Genomic DNA, 18,004 nt, shown 5'->3' with positions numbered 1-18,004 from the left:
TTTAAGTCGGACTTGGACAAGTTTTTGACGAAAATTCCTGATCAACCTTATGTCCAAGGGTTAGCCAGATCAGCCGACACTAATTCGTTGGTCAATCAAATAATGTATATAAATGAATAGATTTCTCGTCTTGAACTGCTGGGATTCCAATCCCAGCAGCAGGTAGGAAGTCTGCGAAAAAAAATCCCAGATGTTTGGTTTGGTTTGAAAGAACATTTCGAATGACCTTTGATTTGGATAAAGACCTTTGTTGGTTTTTTGGAGATAAGGAAAACATAATTGATCATACAAATGGATGGCGATAACATAGATATAGCTACTACAACTGGACTCTTTGATCTTATTTGAAAATACGGGCATGGATGGTATGATGTGTCTAGGGTTGAGGTCGAGGAGTAGGTGGATTTAAATGAAGGCCCGGATTAACCTCAAGTCCATTGCCTCCGATCAACGTTCTCTTCTCTCGAAGTGTCTTGGGTGAAAAGAATGCTTAGGAAGACGGGCCATTACTTCAATCTGAAGTTCCTGATAATCCAACACCTCTCCATTCTGGGGATTTGAGAGCTTCAATAACATGGGCTTGGAGAGAGCTGTGCTCACTTTTAAAGTGGCCTTGATGAAACCAGGGTGTTTTCCAAAGTCAAATCATTGATGTTATGGTGTTTGTTTCTACTTTCCCTTTGCGGTTGCCAATGGACATTGGACGACAAGATCTACTAATTAGTTTATTCTAACTCCTTCCTCAAACATAGATATCGACTATGTGAATAGATTGCTTGAACAAAGAACATAGATCTAATACTTGATTGAGTAGATTAGCTGTTTTCGGCAACAAGATTGAATCGCCTCTAGTGTAAATGGATAGATAAGATGGGATTCAATCTTGGAGATTCAATCCTGGACTTCCATCCTAGTGTAAAGGTACCCTTAGCCACACACCATTCAACTTTGGAGGTGAACGAAGTTCAAACCCATCCGCGAGTGAAATCTCAGAGCAAAATTCGTGACCAAATGCGTTCCACTTCTCGACAGAGGGCCCAAGCGAGCCGTCATAATGCGTTTGAAGCTTCTTGAAGCGACACGTCTCCTTTTCTTCCCACCCCAATGCTTCGTATCCAATTTAGACCCAAAAGTTTCCCGAAAATTTGCTCCCCGACCGCTTGGTTCCCGCCTCCATTCGCCCCCGCCGAATTTCACTCCGAGTGAACCGGCTGAGCGACGCGACACCAAATGGAGTGGACTGCCCAAACGTCAGGAATACTGTGCTCCAGATGAGGGGCGTCGATTCAATCGGACTTCACAGCAAAACGTGTCTTTTGTTCCTTCCATGAATCATAATCCTCCTGGCCCATTGGCCAAGCCTCCACACCTACCCCAAAACTGGTCTGGTAATCGAATTGGTGGCCAATTTCCTTATGGACCCCCTCCCCCTGCTCCCGACTATGATCAATTCTGGCCTATGCTATCGTTTCCAGCGCAAACACGTCAAGTGACGTACGTCCCTTCTCGTGGCCATAATCGTGGTGGCAATGCCCACTTTTATCGAGGCCCGGGACGTGGATCCAACCGACAGCAATACCGGAGGTATTAAGAGGACCAATTTCTATTTTCAGATACGATACCCTCATGGTCGTAACAATCCCTTGTTTTCGTTCTCAGGTTTTCAGATCCACTTCTGTTCACGGGATTGTGTGGAACTAATCACACAGTTCTGTGCCAATTCACTAATTCCCTTGATTGCACCAAATTTCCTGGACTGCCATTTCTTTCTGTTCATATCGGTGAACACCGCAATCTGGTTTCAGCATTGAAAGGTTCTGGGTCCAACGCTACAGTTCGCAGTTCACAGTTCGCAAAGATCTTCTACCTTCTCTTGTCCTTAGTTATCAGCCGCATTGGTTTCTAAAGCCTCGCACGTTTCAATGTGCGGCTGCCAGTTCTTCCGGGGCTATCACGGGGTCCGTTTCCTTGCCCCTTACGTTCTCGTTAGGCTTGATTCGAGCGTTACATATTGCTTCCTAAAACAATGTCCGTGAGGTTTTCACTTTTGTGGTCCTCCTCAAACATTCGTCCGTCACCAATGTGGCTCGATAGAATCTCGATAGAGACCTCTGACCATGCTACTGATGCTGAGTATGAATAACACGGGGATGATGGCACATGGCGTTTAATATTCTGTTCTCCTGCAAGCTGCCTGGCTACATGTTTAGTACTCTGCTTTTGGAAGGGATTTTTTTGCCATTATGGCCTCGGTCAAACAGTTTGGCCACTTCATGGATGGATGGCTATTGGACGTATTGAATTGTATTGCATATTTCGGGGACTCTAGGATACATTGCATTCTTTGTTTACTTTAGCTTTTTCTCGTGGGGAACCCAATGGCGGTAAATCAGATGTGGAGCACGGTAAGGGCACAAGTACTGGGAAGCTCCTCACTCCTCCAAGGAAGGGTTCCTTTCAAAAATTCCCGAGAAGTGCGCCCTCATTTGACCGAGTATCCAGAGAGGATGAAAATCGACGTCCAAACTTTTTTTTGCATGAAATAATTCCAAGATTTGGGAACGAATATCCTGGAATATCCCGTAACCAGCTGGTATGGTTACACTCTGTCACTAACTACAAACCATTGATGTTTGGAGCGCAGCAGCTCACAGAACAAACAGCCCGACATTTTTAACAATATCCGGCATATGAATGGAGTGGTGAACGTCCTTGTTGACATGCATTCTTGCACTCCGCCATTGAACAAAATTGTGTTTGACAACATTGCACCCAAGGTGAATAATCCCGCTATGGCGTGCACCTAACCATCCCTTGATAATCCCTGAAATCCTTCCAACCCGCAAAACTATGAGAAGTTTTTGAGAAGTTTCTGTTTTGAGCAAAAACTATAGAAACAAATATCTTGTTCTAGCTATAGAACAGTGGGATATCTTCTCGTTTGGGTTCATTTGATTCTTGTTCAAAAAACTCCTGACTAAAACACTAGATCTGGACAAACAAATTTGTGAAAAGGACAAATTTTCCTTTTCCTACATTTTCTTAACAAAGAAGGGATCAACTAGCCCCATGGATTTCCGTAGATTTGTAATGCTTTTCGCTTGGGTTGTTATTGAAAAAGTATTTCAAACTGTTATGCTTGGTTAACGTCCGTGGTAACACAATATGCTGATCACTTTTTTCGTTTATGCCAGGCCCAAAGAATTTAGTAAGTTTTCTTGAGTTGGTCTTCTGAAGTGAACTTGGATGGTAGGGGAGACCTGAGAAAATAAGTAACCCTTGGTATATTTCTCACTCCACTCAAGTGGGGGTATGAAAACGCTTTGGCAAAGAAGTTTCCATAGTGTTTGCGGAGTTCCTGGAGGAAGCATGAGCGAGATCAAGGTGGCACAAATGCGGAATAGAATAGAGACTATCAAAGATCTCAGATAATGCCATTTTTGGGGCGAATGATCCAAACGCAAGATTGCACGGTGCGTTACCAAGTCTAAGAGCCCGGATTTCAAGAGGTGGAGGATTGGACCAACGACGACTGTCTCACCAGCTAAACCCAGAATCTTAGCTAGCTCACTGCAAATTCGTCAGAGACATTCAATCATTTGAGGGATCTTTCTTTCCTCTCGAGGACACGCCCTCAAGGCGAAGGAGTTATGGTCAATCAAAACCTGCGGCCAGGGACCGGTTAAAAAGATCAAGAGCCTGAAAGAGATGGGGCTGATGCCTTGCATGCTGGCCGAGCTTGAACACAACCAAAAAGTGTGAGTGCCCTGGCAAGACAAACTCCCACGGCCTTAGATGGACAGTTAACGTATTGAAATTTTTTATAGTATCGACAGTGTTCGTCCCCTGGTGCCTACTAATCTGGGCCTTATATTTGCGGTCAGGCAGCCCCTCATCCTGGCGAAGTAATTTGATATCAATAACTTTGCTCGACCCAAGAAGACTTGGGAAAAATACACCTAGATCGTAGCACTGGGAGAGCAACATGAGGCTCAGCAGGGAGCCCAACCCGTGGATCATGTTCGTCCCTGACCTGGCTGATAAGATGACCAATGCAATTGATATTCCAAAAAAATTTTCAATCAGATGGTCAGCAAGATTGATTTTGCGGTGAAGAAATGCTTGTGCCTCTAAGACCAAAGAAACATGGCCCAAGATCGCATGAACTTGACTTGATCAAGAGGAAGTACGTAGTATCTCGGTGAGGCCTTTGATGACTTTTTCTCCAGCCTTTGAGCTGGAGCAGAGGACGCTCAGTTGCGATAAATAGATGTGATGAATTGGGATAGCGACTCCGAATTGACCGGTGACGAAATGATCGAAGCTGGAGTGTTTGAATCGTAAACTATGACGCTTGAATGGCAACATTGATAACTGTAGGCATAGCGGAAGAAGAAAGGGGGTGCTCCCACACTCTCCAAGTTGGATCGACCAAGAACATTGGCTGTGCGCCGTTGTTATAAGAAGAAGATGACCGGAAGTACCGACGTAAAAGACCAAACAAGACCCACGCCCGTGGCTACAAACAGGAGGCCTCATTACAACCAACGATCTGGCTCAAAGCTGACCGACCAAAGCAGTTCTGGTCAAAACTGCTCTGCCGATTAAGGAAAATTGAAATATTTAAACTTCAATGGCGTCTTTTATTTTTTTTATATAAAAGTTGTAAATCTTAAAAAGAAAAAAATGATCTCAATCGACATTGAACGGCTTAAATATTTGCAGGGCAAATAGAACGAAAATAGGATAAGACCTAATCAAATTTGTTTCAAAATCCATGTTCATGTCGCAAAACTATGAACAATGTTCATAGCATTCCCTGATAAAAAAGCCCATGAAGAAACATGCAAAAAAAGTCATATGTACAAATGGTGCTATAGAAAACAGTGAAACAAGTATTGCAACAAACAGTGTCAAGAACCAATTAAGCCCGAAAACTTGAAAAGTGTCAAAAAACCTCAGCACACAAATCCATGAAAAAAGTAATTGCTTCTGCAAATTCAACAGAGGTCCAGTTTAATGATGATGCGAGTGGAAACCTATGTTTGATTTACCATCCCTTAACCATCCATTAATCATATATAAAAACAGTATACTGTATAGTGGATATAAAACAGTAACAATATTCTCTGAAGTCGAAAATTTCGAACAAGGTCACTAAAAATGTCGGAAATGAAAGATCAAAATGTAATTTGTAATAATAATAACCCTAATTCAGCAACCCCAGAACGGGCCCCTTAATTACACTGATTGGTGATCGCAATTATATAGTATATGCACAAAAATATCCATGAGAATGCTGCATCTCTCGCATTAAAGAATAGAATAGAATTACATTGTAGTATCACATCAGTTGAAAAGTAATTAATTTGACGATAAATCCAATTGATTACACCCACAATTAGTTGGAAATGTGAATGCTATTTTATGACAAATCGGGTCAGTTTGTAGGAATGCTATCAATCATTTCACGCATTCACTTACCTCTCGCTTCTCTCGAATTTGTCGACTTATTCTCCGCACTGTTGTTTGAAGAAGGGCTAGAAACTTTCAGATTGTAATTCAAATTCGTTGCTCCATGAACAAAACATGGTCCCATGAGAATTATGGAGATCAGCATACTCATTGTTTTGAGAGAAATCATGCTTGTGCAAAAGAAATTTTCCAACTGATAAAGAAATCTGGACAAATTTTGATGAGCCGGAGAGGTCAGGTAAAAGAGATAATTGGAAATGAAGGCATGTGCGAAGGGAGAGCGCTCAAACTCGAAAAATTCGCCTTGCATCATGGGGGATGAATGCTGAAGAAGTGTATGTAGAAAACTGAACAGGTTTCTTTCTTCGTACGTTTAAATGTAAGGCAAGAAAAAGTGCATTTGTTCCTCAATTCCAACTTTGCGTTTTCTAAGTCAGGCGGAAGAAGATGCTATGCCGTGTTTTTGTAGAGCCGAATTTTCGCCAAAGACCCTAGGGTGAAATAATGACAATGCGTTTTACTAGATGATGAATTAATGTTCTGGAATATTTAGCCATTTCATTATTTACTAGCAATGAAAATTAAATTGTCGTAATTCAGCCGAGGTATTAAATAAGTCCTTGATGGGACCAACGTTCCCATTTTTTTGACTCATTGGACCAACAATCCGATGTATTTGTCTGTTCTCGTGTCATAAAGATACGATGTCAGTAATTTCACTCTTTTCTTTTAAAATTTTAACCAAATTTAGTTACAACGACTTAATAAAGATATTGGATGTTTCATGAGGAGCTAAAATGAGACTTCCAATACCCTCAGTAAAAGGAATGCTCGAATAAGCGGTATAGCAACGTTCTAAAGCTTCGAGAATCATTAAGTCTAGTCTTAAATATATTTTAAAGAATAAAAAGTATCACTTTAAAGTCCTAACTGCTTCCAAGTATATGTTGATCTCGCTTGCCCTGATTGATAACTTTTGCTCACCCATGACCAAAACTTCGATCCATGTCATTATCACCAAATATCTGCTTATTGTTATGGAAAATCATGGGGCCACACAATCCCTTGATTTGATTTTCAGTTTATTTGGTTCACTTTTTCAGCTGCCCATTGAAATTATGAGGTGTAAGTTTGACCCCAGATCAATTGTTACAAATATATTTCAACTACAACTACTTTTTTTGAACAATGCCAACATTCAACAAGTCAAGGCATCCTCGTAAAACAATTTAAACTCAATCCCACGGAGAAACTCGAAGCTCAATAGCCCCAAGGTAAGATTTCAGTCACGATTGCCTGTGCTATCCCCTGGACAGGCAAAGCTATCGGAAACCCAAATCAAACCCACCCCTTCCCCTTGTAAAGTTTCGTTCCCTACGGCACATAGTCAATCGCCGGTCCAGAATTCCTGAGCAATCTATCTATCTCTTGGAGGGTTTGTCTTCCAGGGTACCTTTACATAAGGACGGATATCTAGGGTTGACTCCTGTTTTGGGTTTGAAGTTACCCTACATTCATTTGTAGAGATTGTAAGATTAAGATGACAGAAAATATGCTGACATGTCCTTTGATTGAAGGAAAATACTGGGAGAAATAAAATTCAGGGCTACCTTAGCTTTGTCTGATAATGCTTGTCCCCTGTCAAAGATTTGTTTGATATTAAAGCCTAATCTTTCATTCAGTGGAACTGCTGAATACCTATTGTAGTGCCATACTGCCAATGATCTAATTTGAGCCTAAAAGTGATTGGGAACCCTAGCATTGTTGCTACTAAAGCAATGTTTGAAAATAGAAGTCAACACAGTCTTAAGCTCATAACCAAAACCAAGGACCTACTGATGACTGACATGAGGCAGAGGGAAATGGGCGAGCCTTTCGGTGTCCATCCTTAAAGCATTGGTAAGTAGAGAACTTTATGCAACTTTATTTTGATCATCTTTTCCCTAAGAATGCGTGTGTTTTGATTGGCATCGATAGGTAACTGAGGGTGTATTCTACTTTTTCTATGAACTGTACTGTAAGTCTTTTGCTTTTAGTGCTTTTAATTCTAATATGTCAATGGTATTGATTTTAAAGACCACTCAGCTATTTTCTCTTGTGTCATGATTACAGGATGCTCTAAAATAGTTTTTTCACTGAGAAGGTTTCATAGAAATTCAACTTTTTGTTGATGTAAAGGCAAGACTCAATCCAACGAGCAAAATATCTTTAAAAAAAAGTTAATCAAGCAAATTTGCCTTAAAAACCACAATTATACTTGAATAACTGAGGGGTAAAAGAATCCATTTTTACCTTTTCATGATTAAATCTTACGTTTTCGAAGCTTATTTTGACTGACTTAAATTATTGATATACAACTGAGGGCATTCGAAAAGTCTATATAGGATACCGAAAAAGCTATAGTTTTGCCAATTTGGTTGAAAACCATACAAAAATGTCTGTTTGGGTCGTTTTTCGGAAATTTAAAGACCCCTTGTCGATCAATTGGCTCATTATGACATTTTCCGGCCCTTGGCTGGGGTTAGAGGAATATCCATGACTAGTCCATCTCGTCAAATGCATAGGACAAATCCAAAAAGCGCCTGTACACCCTCCGCTTAATGCTGTTGATCAAATGCACCATTTCATAGAGGAGAGTACCTGCGGTGCTGATAGAGTGGCTGCTCTTGAAACCATAATGGATCTCGGGCAGGATGTCTCTATTTTCGGCCAAGCAGGCAGCTAGCAGAGTGGACAACATCTTCAAGAAAGTGTTCTTCAAGGCAATGTTCCGATGGTTGTCTAAATTGTCCATGGGCCCCTTTTTGAATAAAGATGGTGGCTGACTCAATTCCCTTTCTGTGGGAAGAAAGAAAAATGGAGAGCAAGGCTGAAGAGGTTTTGGAGGAGTGACTGGGCTTGGGTCCGTAGAAGAGAGAGTTGGAAGGGAGAAATATCCAATGTTGAAGTGGCTTTGCTTTTCATCTTTATGAAGACAACCTCCACTTAGGGTTCTGTAAAGGGCTGCGAAAGTGGACGGTGTTATTCTGGGGCGCCCTGGACCTCCTCATATACTGTTTCCGAGGGCCATGCAAACAGTTCTTGACAATGGAGGAGAAATTTATTCACGGGAACTTCTGAGTTGATGTCAAGGCTTTTTGGCATGGTTCTGTCATAGCCCACCATCTAGGATGACGCTGATGACGAGAGCAAGTTCTCCACTTCCAACCTTTGTTGGGCTGGCTTGGCCTTTGTGATAAGCAATTCTTGAATTATTGTTCTAGCACTTGACCCCTCAGCTCTCTGAATCAAGGAGTCTTGAGTTATCCTCGCTTCTTCTGCACTGGAAAGGACTCTTTACAAGCTTGGGAAATGCGTTTGACCAATGTAACTATAGTGCACTTTCATTTGACAATGGATAGCTGGGGGGCCGCAAGTCTGCACAATACCCATGCACCCCTCGGTATCCATTGTCACCCCCACATGATGGAATTTTTTGGGCAGTTTGATACAACTGAGATCAGAAGGTGATCTATTGGCTCAGGAACTGGACTGAGAACTCCCCGTTGTGCGGATGGATGTTGAAATTACAACCCATTTGGGACTCTTCACCTTCTGATGGATGGATGTAAGTCCGAGAAGAGGTCAGCATAGTCTGTGGGTGGCTGATAGTAAACGCCGATGGTTGTACAGCATGGGCGTCCACAGCTTTGTTGCAAGGAGAGGATGAGAAGAGGGTTGGCTCAAAGGGTTCGGCAACTTTGAGCTCCAACCCGCCAATGGGTGGACCACGCCCACTGAGCTTCATGGCATGGATCACGAAGCCCTGTTTGCCAGAAAAGCAACCTAGGTGTTTTTCGTCGATGATCCACATCACGGAGAAAAGATGAAGGTGTGTCCTCAGATCCTGTTGAGACAATCCCAGCTGTTCGAGGAGTCAGTGGACATTCAAAATAAGGCCATTTTGTAGCTGATGAAACAAATTGATTTTCTTTCTGGGATCTTTTACATAAGTAAAGTAGTTCGTTTCTGAAATATCAAGTACATTTATTTTCCGCTACAACTAAACTATGTGTTGCATTTAAACTTTTGTTGTAAGCATAAATACTTTTACCATCATGTGGATCCAGCCTCTGATGATAGATGAAAATTTATAGGCCAGAGTGTATTGTCATCTACTCATTCCAAATATGTGTTCATCATATGGTTTGCAACGAATATTGAAGAACTATATAATTTGCTTTGGCAATATAATCTGTCACATTTAAATCAAGAATATTCATGCACAGTTTTTTCCTAGATATTTTACCCAGTCTAAACGTTCGATACGCCAAGTGAATGGTAAAGTGGTGAACCACTACTACCACTAGCAATCATATTTGAGCACATTTAGATTGTTATGTTTCAAACGTGTTTGAAAATTAAGAATGATTGAATTCCTGGTTCAAGTTAAAGAGTGACAAATGGCCATTAACAAAATAGCAAATAGTCTTTAAATTAATTAGTTAAAACGTTCAAATCTGCAGAGCATTGAGATTACTGGAAGAGAACCTGTGTTTTATCTGGCAATTCCTGGAGCCAGTTGAGGTAAAATGAAAGTCTGGCCCTCAAGTGTATTGCCTTTTGCAATGAGGTAACTTCCTAGGGCATGATTTCTCTTTATTGAGGCTTAGTAAATTTGGATGATGCAAAACCAGATACATTTTGTGAGTGGCTGAAGAAACAACACCAACCATCAAAGACGGTACGACTCGGAAAAAGACAAGTTTTAACATTTTTTTCCAATTGTGTCTAAGCTCATGCCTTTTATTTAGGACAATGTTCCGCTATATCTTCTTGTCATTGGTTTTTGCTTGGATCGGGTGCAAACATGTTGATTCCCTAGAATCGGCCAGGACAACCACAAATGCAACAAGCCGACAAGCAAAACGCCGTAAGTTTCATTTATTAAAAAACAGTTGTTTTTTGGTGTTGGTGAAAGCGTGTTTGCAAAAATGCTCAACAAAACTTTACAGACTGATTCAACAAAAATACAATCAATACACTAGTGATCAAAGGTTGATGCAATCAATGACGCCGATCAGAAGTAGTAGATCGTTGGAATCACTACAAATTACCTCAGTCAGAAGTCATGCAAGATTGCTTACCTTGATTTGCCTTTGATAAAGTTGATGATGGCCTTTTGTTGAATAGACTTCGTGACATTGGATTTCAAGGCAAGGTCCTTAATTGAACAAGAAGCTTCATTCATGATGGAAGCCAGTTGTGAAGGCTGACGGGTCACTTATTGACATACATGATGTCAAATCAAGTGTTCCCCAGGGTTCCATCTTTTGGCCTCCCCCTTTCATAATATTCGTTGTCCCGCCTCAAAAGCTTATTATTAATGCCAGTCTCTCTTCTTATGCTGACGATACAAAGTTAGTTTTTGGTAGGAATGGCCAGGATTCCAGTAGCCTTGCAAAGGACTTCAATCTAATCTGCTCTAGGGTAACTGAGAGTAATATGGCCCTGAACGGAATGAAATTCCGATCAATGACGTTTGGGTCAACTCCTTTAAATACTCCACAAATACTCGTAGATAATGGAGGTAAAGATATTGGACAGGTCACATCTACGAAAGATTTAGGTGTAGTCCACCAAAATGATGGAAAGTTCGATGAGCATGTCAAGTTGCAGTTGGGTAAAACTTTTTAAACGTGTGGTTGGATATATCGCACGTTTAAGTCCAGAGATAGGTAGTGTCACGATGCACACTCTGTACAAGTCGATTGTTCAGCCACATCTTGAATATGCTTCACCCATTTGGGCTCCAATGAGTTCAGCAGGTTTGCAAAAGCTCGAACAGGTCTAAAGATGTTTTACTAGGAAAATTGAGGATATGAGAGAGCTCTCGTAGTGGGAGAGACTAAGAAACTTGGGACTGTACAATGTTCAGAGAAGGTACGAAAGGTATCTGATACTGTACGTCTTCAAAAGTATCCATGAGCTTTGTCCCAACCCAGGATTTAGGGTCAATTCTAGTGACCGTAGAGGCTTAATGGGCGTTATGCGAGCACCTTCAGGCCCTGGGGAATCCAGGCTGGTTAAAACAATGAAGTCCACTTCTCTTCTACCTCGGGCTCCTTCATTGTTTAACTTGTCTCCCTTTAATATTCGTAGGGAATACGTAGGCCTTGTTGATCCGGTTGCATCTTTCAAGTTAGACTTGGCCAAATTTTTAGATAGCATTCCAGATCAACCCTACATTCAAGGACTAGCTCGGTCTGCCAACCCAAATTCGTTGGTAGACCAATATATCACATAAAAATTGAAAAGTAATAAATATACGAGTATAACCTTTCATTTTCATAGTACTGGGGATTGAATGCTTTGTCGCGGTTATAAAAGCCCATGAAAAACCAAATGAAAAAAACAGTCAGACGAGCTTTACCTCAATTAATTTACTGGTTCGTCCTCTGGGAGGAAATAGGTGGTCTTCTATCTTGTGTCAAGTCATGATATCTGAATTAAGTTTGAAGTTCATGAACTTCGACCATGGAGCAATCGGTACTGATACCTTTAAGTTCCACATCGTTCCATGCGTCGATAGATCCGTCGTTCGCCCTTGGGGTGACCATAATCATGTGAATGAGAAGGACGGAACGGAACAATAACCTCGACCTGCACCCAGTTTCAAATCGAATTGTGCATGACGGCTTCCCCTCTCTACGTGGACCAAATTTTGTCTTGGGAGCTTGAAGACGTGAAAAACTGCCTGGGGGAGACTTGCATTGCAGTATTGGCTATCCTTGGGCAAGGACGGCTCTACCCTGTCTAGAGAACTCCTTGCCGTGGGGTTACAGATGTCAAACCCCCAAACAACTGCAAAACACGTACGAAAACGATTGATCAAGAAGAAATCAGAACAAGGTGACAGTACTGATGCTGATGCAGAAGACGATGAAGAAGAAATGGAAAACAAGTCTATATTGAAACAGTTAGTACAGCTGCAGGTGGCAAATGCTAAAGAACGTCAATCTGATAGAGCGGAAATGATGGCCACATTACGAGCCCTTAGAAATCCAGGCTGTCGGATTGACGGAGGGCCCATTCGAATTCCTGAGAATGATTCAAACCCTCAACTGGGATCCCAGATCAACATAAAACTATTAGTACAACTGGAAGATGATATTACCTTCAAAGATTTCATAGCTTGGTGGAGAGGTCATGGGCCAATTACGAAACTTTGACAAAGCTGAATACTACATCGAGAGGCTTCCAAATTGCCACGTTCTTCGCATGTTGTTCTCCAAAGATGTTGGGCAAAATACACCACACCATCGGGATTGGCGAGAACACTAGTGATGAGATCAAATAAGTTTTCAAAATCAGGATTGTCAGGCCAGACAGCTAGGAAAGTCAAAGCACCAACCGTTTCCAACGTGAGGTAAAAGGGTAGGTTTGACCAAAAAGGCAACCCTGGTTTGGTCCAAGAAAAATTAAGGCTACTTTTTGTGACTTACAAGCTGGTTTCCGATATTCCGCTCCAAAATGTAAATTGGTATCCCCAGCCGCAACCTCCCGTGTTTATTTATTTGATTCCATTAGTGCAGAAAACCACTAAAACTCTCCATCAAGTTATTAGAGAATTGAGGAAATGTTTGAAAAGTCAGACAAATACTTTTGTGAATCGATTCAGATTGTTACGGATGCGGCAATCAGCGCATCAACGTTTTGACGACTTCTTAGTGGAATTGTTAGAACATGCCAACAGAATGGTGTCATCCACTCGTGGTCGTGGTCACAGGAAAAAATGAACCAAAAAATTCGCATGACTGTTGACCTAACCAAATTAAACCTTTTTGTCAAAGACCCGGTACATAATTCGAGAACACCAAGAGATGGCGTTTCATCAATAAGGTTATCAAAATTATGCATAAAACAACCTCAAGATGCAAATAAACTCCAAAGTATTTTAAGCAATTTGTTCACCTGGACACATATTTCCTAATAACATGCTCTGATGCTAGTGGATCAGTATCTGAAGAGTAATCTAAGACTTAAGTTCCATAACAATCACGGGTGTGGTCAATAGATACCACATCTTTGACTTGTCCCCCTTTAGTAATGAAAATCCAGAAGGGACACCTCAAGTTTGGATGGCTGGTGTCTGGGATAGGTACTGTGATCACAACATGGAAGGAAAATTCAAGTCTCTCCCGGAGATCAACAGCTTTTATACCAAAGGAAACCTACTTGTTATTATTAAAAATCGACTTCAGCCAAATGCCATGCATGGAAAGTCCTCAGTGGGTTGGTGTTTATGGGGTTTTGAGTGATAAAATATGCTCATTCAACTTTTTCCAGTGTGTTGTACAATCATCTGGGTCCTAGGGAAAGAAATGACAGGCTGGACCCTGAATTGTCTAGTGCAGGCATAGGTCAGGGATGGCAATTTCTCATGAAAATAACGTAAATACAAATTAGATACAAACTAGAGGTGGTGGGTTACCATCGCCCAGGTAGCAAAGTAAGCCATTACCGCAACAATTTCCAAATTCCAATAAGCAGTGTGGTACGTAGTTTGTATCAGATTGATTCTGTCTCTGGGTGAAGTTACCATAAAAAGGTTCTTTAAGAGAAAGGTCTGATAGGAGGATCACTTTGGAATAAGAAGAGTTCGAGTTGATGGATGTGGTTAGCCCTTTAATCTAGGTTTGATCAGAAAAATTGATATCAAACTTATTGCAGAATCAACATTTACATAGTCCCTTTGAATATTAGAGGGACGTAAGTTTTACAAGGAGGGAGCCCGAGAAAGAGGAGAGGTGGATTTCATTGTTCGAACTACCCTGGATTCACTAGGGCTTGGAGGTGCTCTCAAAACGCACATTCAGCCTCTACGGTCACTAGAATTGAAACTATGTTTGGTTGAATATAATGCATGTTGAAGTCCAGTCACGATGCTAACACTGTACAAGTCGATTGTTATAAAAGAATAAATTCATTTTCGCAAGGACATTCTTTTTCATACTTGTAAATAGACCTGTCATTAAAAAGAAAAATACTGAGCGCGTTTTTATCCCACAGAGAGTGAGCCGAAAATCCCGAGAGATACATTACTCGGTCACCAAAGAAATTGTAGTTAAAAAAGAACCAAAACAGAAAAAGATGAAGGGGGAGGGGCGAATGCAGAGATAGGGGCGGGAGACGACTTAACATTTTAGCATTTTCTTAATCGATCCGGATGAATTGGCAAACCTCGCACTTCTTGACTTTGTAGAACTCTTCATATGTTGCAAGGATTATGGTTTTCGTTAATTACTTATCTCTATAGTAAGTTTGGCAAGCACCATGAATGACCCTTGGCAGCATCAGGCTCCTCATTTCATTGTTAGACCGTGCCGATTATACCCTAACACTGATCAACTTGGAGATTGATTTTGTGCATGCTTGACGAAGAGAGTTGGAGACTAATTGGTTTTGGGTCAAACGAGTCTCGTCGTTCAATCGGAGAATTTGGGCACTTTTGTGAAGTGCTAAGGAGCGAGTCATGGTCCTCTTTCCGCAACAAGATTTCAAAGCTCTATTTAATGCAAAGTCTGCTCGCGTTTTGGAGCGTGATCCACGGCATCCAAGCAACGTTGCAGTAATGAATAGTCGGTAGAACTAATGCTTTAAGGAGTTGAACTTTCGTGGATAATGGGAGATATCTTCTTAACTCTTCAAGCATGGCAATAGAGCTATTGGTTTTCCTCAAGACCTCATCAACATGGCATCCAAACCTGAGATGATAATCCATTTGGACGCCCAAGTATTGGGCCCTCGCACCACTTCCAATTTTCCAACAAAACTTCCAACACCACTGATCGCCGTTTATCATCACATCACAAGTTGCCTTTGTACCCAAATCCCATGAGAGTTGTTTTTTAGCGCTAAGTTGGAATTTGTTGCTACGGAATCACTTCGAGACATCATTTAATGCCAGCTAGGATGTTGCCTCCAATTTTGGTGTACTTTTGGATTAAGTGATGATAGCAGTATCATCTGCAAATATTACCAACTTCTCTCGACAATGATCCGGTAAATCGTTTCTAGATGTTAAACAGTAATGGACGTAGGATACTTCCTTGCGGAACGCTCTTATTCGGGAGAGTAGTAAGGGGATTGCAATAAACCTGATATAATAATAATATGATAACCATCATTTCTGTTTTGGAGCTCGCTGAGAACAGTCACATTTTAGTTTGCTGCTGTTCTTACCTCCCAGGAATTTCGAACCAAGGTGTGACTTCCCCTGTTGCTCCTTGGTTGCTGTGCACGAATAGTGTTTGTGGTGTCTTCTTGTTTACTATCTCCATCTTTGATTTGTATGTTTAGTTTAATGTGAAGTAGTTCATTCCTATTTTGCTCTGTTGTCCTGTATCTCAGGACAAGATTACATAGCCTTTTAGTTTTTTCTTTTTCCTGGTATTTGATTTTGTTACTAAATTGATAGTTCCTCTGTATTCATGATGTAAGTTATTTTTGGAAAAGTCAGCAAAGAGGCTAGACAATGTTTGGACCTGGTCTTAGGTGGAAAGGATCCTTCCATAGTCAATAAGCCGTTTATTATAGAGGCTTTAGTTGCTCTGGTCAATGAAACCAGGGTGCTGCTTGAAGAACAGGCTCACCCAGTAGTTGAGAAGTCGACTAATTTGACCAACGTAGAAGTTGAAGTAGTATCTCCTCTTGAAAAAGCGCAGGAAAAGACAGTTGTAGAGAAAATAGTCTGTCCTGTTTATCGAAAACAGCCTTGTCCTGAAGAAGGAAAAGGCTGTCAGTTTGACCACCCTAAATGGTGTCAAAAACTTCTCAAGTTCGGCCTTGAGAAGTACAATAGTAAGAAGGGATGTTCAAAGGTAGATTGTCCTTTTTTTCACCCGTACATGTGCCGTCAGTCCATGAGACTTAAGACGTGCTTTAATGTACGGTGTACCTCCGTCCATGTTGAAGGGACGCAAAGAAAGCCGAGAAATAGGATAGCTCAGTTTCGTAGTTTTAGAGCTGACCCTATTCCTAAACCTAATCCCACCCCACGCCCCTTCCTTAACCCATTTAGCTTCCACCCTCCCTCTCCTCCTACCCCCCACCCTCTCTCCCAATTCCCTCCTCTTCCTTCAAATACCCAATCCACCCCTATTCCTATAAAAACTCTCCTCCCTAATATTCCTTGCCCCGCCCCTATTCCCAAAATACGTTCGTATTCAAATGTAGCTGCCCAACCCATTCCTCAAACCCAACAATCCCCATTAGCTCATGCTTTGCCTCCAGTAGAACGTAGCTTTTTTGATAAGAGTGATTTTTTACGGTTGGAGAGGATGGTCCAAGATCTTGTGTACTTGGTCCGTCAAAAGAGAGGCCCGTAAAGGGGCTATATTTAAACGTGCATTGTCTGATTTCTAAAAAAGACAGCACAAAAGTTGAGATCTTAGAAGAACTAGCCGTTGACAGAGAGATTTCCTTCATCTCTATTATAGAAACCTGGCTTCGACCAGGGGTCTTAGATGAAGAACAAACCATAGTTGGTTTCAACTTAGTTCGTTGTGATAAGGTACGTCCTGATAATCCCATATTCCCGGATTGGGGTGTATGCCTATATGATAGGAATGATTTGCAAATTAGTCGTGTACAAATGCCGAATGGAGCAGTACAGGCCTTAGTTTGTCATATACGAAGGCTTGATCTGTCTATTGTAACAATGTATGGACCCCCATCTTGTTCAGAAAGCTCTTTTATGTCACCTCTCCAATTCACTGGAAATGATTTGGATCGGGCAATGTGTTCGAAAGTTTTCTTTGTAAGGGACTTTATTTTCCGGCGAGCGTTGTAGAGTGGGAGACTAGTGCCGATGGGTATATTCCCATTTTGAAATCGACCTCTCAGACGTTCGAAAAGCTGGAAGAATTTGCGATCTTGCTGGTGGTACACGGACAAAAAGACCAAAATGTAGGAAGCCTTTGCTCAAAAACAGTTGCAAAGTAGCAAAAGGCTGAAGAGCACTTCTCTTATGCGAACTCTAAGAGAAAAATGAAACACTCTGTTGGGCCTTTTGAGGTTGATGGGGAAGCCATAGACAATTTAGAGACTATGGCTAACATGCTTGGATCAGTTCTCTAGTGTATTTTCAACCTCACTGAGTTCAGAAGCAACAGCTCATTGCTCTGAAAATGAGTCTGTTGAGATTGACAAGGTCTGTCAAGTTGAGCGTTCAGATGATCTTGTAGTCACAGATCAAGATGCTTTAGAGGCCATCAGGGACTTGAGGCTTTCAAGTTCTCCTGGTCCTGATGGCGTGCCATCTCAGTTTCTGATGAGATGCTGACTGGTTCTTGCTCCTGTTTTCTCGTACTTGATGCGCTGCATCTTGGATCAGGGCAAGTTCCCCTCTTCTCTGAAGGTAGCTCATGTTGTTCCAATTTTTAAAGGGGGAGATAAGTCGCTCCCCAGTAACTATAGGCCGATTTCTCTCACTTCGAATATTGCAAAGGTGTTTGAGAAGATCATGAAGTTCAAACTTGTTGAATTT

The 18,004-nt window shown here is 41.4% G+C and overlaps 2 protein-coding genes across 3 annotated transcripts in view; one reads left to right on the top strand and one right to left on the bottom strand.

Annotated features, from left to right (window-relative positions):
- LOC131892089 (uncharacterized) overlaps positions 1-5,649 on the bottom strand; it is a 38,222-nt gene extending 32,573 nt beyond the window's left edge. Inside the window, exon 1 of the mRNA XM_059241829.1 lies at positions 5,485-5,649. Coding sequence (XP_059097812.1) covers positions 5,485-5,644 — 160 coding nt within the window. The 5' untranslated portion in view covers positions 5,645-5,649. The remainder of the gene's footprint in view (positions 1-5,484) is intronic.
- Positions 5,650-10,074: 4,425 nt separating this feature from the next.
- LOC131892271 (uncharacterized) overlaps positions 10,075-18,004 on the top strand; it is a 24,692-nt gene continuing 16,762 nt past the window's right edge. For both annotated transcript variants that reach the window (XM_059242075.1, XM_059242074.1), the window contains exons 1-2: positions 10,075-10,198; positions 10,269-10,387. In XM_059242075.1, coding sequence (XP_059098058.1) covers positions 10,273-10,387 — 115 coding nt within the window. In that variant the 5' untranslated portion in view covers positions 10,075-10,198; positions 10,269-10,272. The remainder of the gene's footprint in view (positions 10,199-10,268; positions 10,388-18,004) is intronic.

The sequence above is a fragment of the Tigriopus californicus genome, chromosome 12 (genome assembly GCF_007210705.1).
Source record: "Tigriopus californicus strain San Diego chromosome 12, Tcal_SD_v2.1, whole genome shotgun sequence".
Classification (NCBI taxonomy): domain Eukaryota; kingdom Metazoa; phylum Arthropoda; class Copepoda; order Harpacticoida; family Harpacticidae; genus Tigriopus; species Tigriopus californicus.
Note: the sequence above shows the minus strand (reverse complement) of the source record. Positions and strands in the feature narration are given on the sequence as shown.